At 42.7% G+C, this 6,000-nt stretch overlaps 1 protein-coding gene across 1 annotated transcript in view; it reads right to left on the reverse strand.

The window, feature by feature from the left end:
* Positions 1-6,000, reverse strand: part of celf4 (CUGBP, Elav-like family member 4) — a 124,662-nt gene that overhangs the window by 6,003 nt on the left and 112,659 nt on the right. The window contains exons 9-12 of the mRNA XM_037678588.1: positions 5,911-6,000; positions 3,174-3,236; positions 2,739-2,819; positions 826-969 (exon numbers count right to left, since the gene is read on the reverse strand). The exon at positions 5,911-6,000 is cut by the window's right edge and continues 21 nt beyond it. Coding sequence (XP_037534516.1) covers positions 826-969; positions 2,739-2,819; positions 3,174-3,236; positions 5,911-6,000 — 378 coding nt within the window. The remainder of the gene's footprint in view (positions 1-825; positions 970-2,738; positions 2,820-3,173; positions 3,237-5,910) is intronic.

The raw sequence follows: 6,000 nt of genomic DNA on the forward strand, positions 1-6,000 counted from the left end.
ATGACCACGTTCAGCTCCACATCTGTTTGTACCCAGACCCAATGGGGGGCCCAGCTGACATAGGACCAGCAGTGCACCATTACTGCTGCTATTCTTCTGGTCTGATATTGTAACCGTTGAAATATATTCACATGACAGTGCGCAGTATATTTTAACTTACTACCTTGTCTATGCGCTTAATGTGTTTTATGAACCAGTGAATGTAATGTAAGCAACAGCAGGATCACGATTACACTTCAAGCTTGTATCATACAGAAACATGCAAAATAAAACCAAAATATATATGTTCAGCCTGTAACTTCCAACTGAACATAAAGGCATCAAATCAGAAGTGAAATCCTGCAACTCAACACATTCACGATGCCTTGTGTTATTGAGTCAAAGCTAATTTGCAAGTGATGTAGTTGCCATTAAATATTCTTCAGCATCCATTTAAGATTTACCGTCTAATTATAAGACTGACAACGCCGAGGTAACAAAGTGTGGCAGCATGTCCGTATTTGTGCACGTAAGTTACAGGATTGAACCTCATAGTCGTCATTTCCATTTAGTCCCAAAGAACAATAAAATGGGAATTTGATGATTAAAAAAAGCCAATATATACAGAACATTAACACTTAAATTTAGGGTTTAAAGTAAAACAGGTGTATTCAATAATGGAAAAGTTGGTGCTCTATCCGTTTTTAAGTATCAGCTCAAGAATTTCTCTTATATTTAGTTTTAAACATAAAAGCAAAGTGTCGAGAGGGGTGTGGTATAGAAAGTGAAGAAGAATAATAATAAGAAATAACCAATAATCTTTTGTTTTTGTTCATTTTTACCCACCAAAGCATTTACTTTGGTTTGTCGCCCGGTCCACAAACACTTTGGAGGAGATGACATTACCAAAAGGCAGGAACATCTGCATGAGCTCTCCATCCCCAAACTCCTGAGGAAGGTGGTAGATGAACAGATTGCAGCCTTCAGGTCCTGCACGGGAACAGAGAAACAAAACAACAGGGACCCCTGAAGGTCAAAGGTCAAAGAAAAAGACAAACGTAAAGAAACACTTATGTATTAAAATTGTGACTAAAAATATTAACAAGTAGAAAATTATGTTGATAATTTCTTATATAAGGATACTAAAAAGGTGGCAACAAAGACGGACAGCAATATATTTAATCGAATTGATTCTCCTCGTTGTGAACTGATTGTAAAAACATTAACTGTTTAGGGGAAAGTCAGAAACTCTCACAGGACCTGAATGAAAAACAAAAAATTCATCCAAGTCTAAAACAATTTGCATTTTTGTGCAAACTTGATTTAATCAAACTGCACCTGATTGATCAGCTGAGTGTTTGAACAAGCGATCAACAGTGATAAATAATAGTTAATTTTCATGCAATCTGAGCTCCCCAGCATTAATAAAGCCACCTGTTTTTTGTCTCGTCTAACAGTAAATTTCCCTCGGTTGATCATTTATTCTAAAGAAACTGTCACATTCATTGCACGATCACATCCTCTCCTATAAATTTTGACTCCTTTGACGATCAAAACAAACAAGACTTGAAAGTCTAAATGTGTCGGCATAAGAATCCTTTCATAGAGAGAATCAGTTTTGTTTGGTGGCTCCTCAGACTGAAGAAGTCCTTTGGATGACGGACGAAATGTCTCAGCACAAGAAAGAAACCATCCAGATGACTTGACTGAACATTGTTGGATTTTATACCAGGATTATTGAGCATGGACTTTGGTGTTTTGAACCAGTTTGACACGACTGTCGACAAGGGAGAGGGCCGGCACCAGAGGAGAGGGCGTGCCATCTTAGCACCAACATAACTGTTTTTTTTTTTTTACTTTGGAGTATGGTGGTGGTGGAGAGTCAGTTTTGTTTGGTAGTTCCTCAGACTGAAGAAGTCCTTTGGATGACGGATGAAACGTCTCAGCACAAAAAAGAAACCGTCCAGATGACCTGACTGCAGGTGTAAGTGAAAAGTGATGCTGTGGCTGCCTGGGAGGAGTCGACAGAAACCATCTTATCACCAGCAAACTGGTTGGTCCACTGTAGGAGTGTACTGCTTGGTGGGTAGAACAGTTTGTTTGTGACTTCTCAGATTGTTGAAGCCCTTCGGATGGAGGGCGAAACATCTCTCAACAAAAAAAAGAAACTGTCCAGATGACCTGACTGAACATTGTTGGATTTCTTTACCTGGATTGTTGAGCGTGGACTTTGATGATGCTGCTTCTGTTGTGTTCCTCAACCACTTTTTTTTTAATGAGCCACATTTTCACATTTAATTCAAGAAAACTATGGAGCAGCTGTTCTCTGTTTGCAGACAACAGACATACAGTTTATATGTTATGGTGTAACTTTACTTTTTTCTGCCGATGGCTTGGAAGATGAGGCGTTTGTAGCTGCAGATTGATTGGGGTTAGTTTTATTTTGTCCCACAAGAGGGCAGTGATGTCCCAAACATGAGTGTCCTGAGCCTCAAGGGGGGGTCATCAAGTTCACCTGCTTGTTTACAGCCAAGTTAGAATTAAGCTTTTTTCTTTCTTTGAGTCAAAATCAAGCTTTCAAATCCATCAGCCTTTAACAAGATTTGACAGAAGTGTCAATCAGCTACAATGAGATACTTAAACTTCTCAGAATTACAAGAAACATGAAGTGCCTTATTTACATGGTGTTTATCCCAGAACAACACCAGCAATTAAAAACACAATTAAGTATTTGTGTGGCCGTGTGTGGCTGGTGTTACCTTCTCGTTGCTGCTGAGGAATGATGGGTGGAGGGTGGGGGAAGGCTTGGCTGATATGACCGTATGCAGCGGGATAGGCTGCTGAGACACACACACACAAACACACGCGCACCTCAGATCAGATAACAGTCATGACTACAGCACACACTTGGATACATCCAAACAATGTGATATATGCAGGAGCACGGCAGCCGATCGATCAGATAACAGACAATAGAGTCGACGTGTTGCACAAACACACCGAACGCAGCCGAGAGAATAAACTGATGCAGCTCGACAGCAAGGCCGGATCTTACACCATCGAAATTCTAATTTGAACAAAAGCTCGCTTATCTTTATCCTCCTCTTCCTCTCCTGTCATCCCCCACCCCTTCTTTTCTTTGCGTGAGAGACAAACTCCTGTCCATGCATATAAGCAGAAACACACAGACAGACCTGCGTACTGCTGGACTCCTGTGTACGCCTGCTGGAGAGGGTCGGCTGCAGTGGGACTTTGAGCTGCTTCGACACAGAGACGGAGGACAAGAGGGGGTGCACACGGGTGGAGATGTGTTCGTATGTGCGTGCGTGATGGGGGAGAAAGGTGAGGCAGGGAAATGGAAGGCGAATGTAGATGGAAGAGGGGAGAAAAGCAGAAAGGTTAGAGAGCTGAGCCGTGTGGAGGCAACTCACTTTGCTTTTAGTGTGGCCAGAACTTTTTAACTTAACACTCCAAGAGCTTTAAAAAAAACAAAACACTCTTTTCTTCTGCAGCAGCTGAAAAGTGCAACTTTGACCAAGGTCAAAACAAGCAAACACACAAAAACAGAGAAAAACAACAACACTCGGCTACACTTTCACAAGAAATAAAAGAAAATCAGTTATAAACTTGTCTGTTGGAGCGAATCTCTAAATAGTTCCCGCTCACGCGTGCAGCAGCACAATATGCACAGCATTTGTTCCTTCGCACATCACAGGGCTCAAATCTGCACTTTAAACACATCTACAACGGGTTCTCCCACACACTGACCGCTCGTCTCGACACACGTAACATGCACATGAAAAACACCAGTGAGGAAAAACACACGTGCACACCAACAACCCCACTTTCTCTGAAGAAACCAAGACAAACGGCACCCACTGGAACACAGACACAGATGGCCAGAAGGAAGGAAGGAGCGGTAACGACTAAAATACACCTCTAAAAGTTACACAGTGTGAAATCTTATTTTAGCTCTTTTGTTTTTTTTCAACCTGTGATACATTTTTACCTGAGGCCTGAGCTGGGGTTACTGACAGGTCAACGTTTATGACTCTTAATACTGATTTTCGCCAAGCAAAGCTATAGGTTCTTAAAAAAAAAGGTGTTTTCCTATGAATTTTAATGTGTGAAAACTTTTATAAACAACATATGGTATTTGCTTTGTCTTGTTATTGTTAACTCAGCTGTGATATTCTTTAAAAAAGTGCTAAAAAGTATATAGTATTGTCCTTGGAAAAAGATAATCAGCTGGTATTTAGAACAGTGATATTCAAGTGGCGGCTCAGGGGGGCAGATCAGGCCCGCGGATGAACTCGGTTCGGCCCGCCGGTGGGTTCATGAAGTGTTAGAAATATTTTATCTAGACTGTGACCTTGAGTTTTGACCTGCTCAGAGCCGACTTGTAAGAAGTTTATGTTCTGACCGGTTTAAGCAGGGCCAGCAACTCTAAAAAAAAAAAAAAAAGTCTCCCAGGGATGCAATATCCATCAAGGAATAGATTTTTATTTGTTTGTCATTTCTATATTGGCTCGCTACACCACGCAGAAAGGCTTTTGTACAATGTATTATTTTTCCTGACACGTCAGCTCACATAAGACCCAATGAGGTCACACTTAGTCCGCCCCTTCTATCCACTTGATAGGCTGCGCTCTCGGAAGAAGGCGGAGCCTAGGCCCAATATATTTGTAAGGCAACATGTCGGGCGCGCATCCGGTCCTTGAGTGAGCGTCGAATTGTATCGGAGAGTCCAGCGCTGTAAACCGTAATCTTTTCCTGCCTTCCTTTAACACAATTGGTAAACTAAATTCACGTTTGATTTATTGAGATAGCGTGAGTTACTACTTCTGATGGAGTGCGAGCTGGGAGCCTCGTGAGCTGGAGGTGGACCTGGGGTCCTAGCTAAGACCTGGGGCCCCAACAGCTTGTGACAAAAGCTAGATTTTAAACCATAAAGTAAATTACTTAATGACAATAACTGCTGGATGCCCAGCCCCTGAGTTCTTGGCTTTCAGTAAAGGTTCCAGTATAGTCGGACGTACGTTAGTCCATGGAGGAGTCGAAGCGGACGCCCGCAGGGCATGTTCGTGCAAATCTCAACTTTTACGACCGTGTACGCGTACTCGGTGTCGCACAATCAAGTGCCTGGTGACAGACTGTTTTGTATGCGACACCAATGTATTAAATTCCCCTTCTTCATCCCTGATCTGGCCTTTTCTTCCGTTTTATTCTCCAAGAGGCAATCGATCTCTTCCTCCTACTCCGTTGACGCCATGACTGAAAAGGTGAGAAACGAAGGAATTTGTCACGAGTGAATTAAAATCAGGTCCAGCGTGGCTGCGGGAGGGTCTGGAGATTTCCTGTTGGGCTGGTCTGATGTGTGGGCTGCAGGGCCAGTGCTCCCATTTGTTTTAATTTTTTAGAACTTTTTATTAACAACATATAAACACAGAACACCGCTGCCGCTGAGGCTGCCAGCTCTTGTTTTTTTTTTGTTTGCGACCTGTCAATCAATCCATTAGGCGTGTCAGCAAATGACCAATCAGCGAACTCAATTTGTCCCGAAGGTAAACACCACTTGCCTGCGGAGCTGGTCTGCAACCACTCAAGGTGGACGCTCGAGTATGAAGTCTCAACCCTCTGCGGACAGTGCACATCGAGTTCGCGTGGAAAAAGGTCAGCGTGAGTTTACTGGTGCCTTAAGTGTGGCCCCCTGAGCAGTTGATTTGATTTAGACGCTTACAGGAATGACAAAAAATCAGCTCCTGTTTTTAGCCCTGTTTTAAAAAACTTCACATTTAGAACTGATAAATGCCTCCTTCAATGTTCATCACAGGTTAAAAAAAGTTTATTTCACATTATCTGAAAGGTGTTGAATATTTGAGTCCGAAGAGAAACGGGATGAGTGTAGGTGAGGGGGGGGAGGAGCGCTACCTTCAGAGAGAGAGGAGAGGAAGCAGCCACCCTGAACCCCAAAACAACTCCGTGGAGCCACGCCCAAGCCGTTTTTCTCTGAGTCCTCCC

Source organism: Nematolebias whitei, chromosome 7 (genome assembly GCF_014905685.2).
Source record: "Nematolebias whitei isolate Nwh7 chromosome 7, NemWhi1, whole genome shotgun sequence".
In the NCBI taxonomy this organism is placed as follows: Eukaryota; Metazoa; Chordata; class Actinopteri; order Cyprinodontiformes; family Rivulidae; genus Nematolebias; species Nematolebias whitei.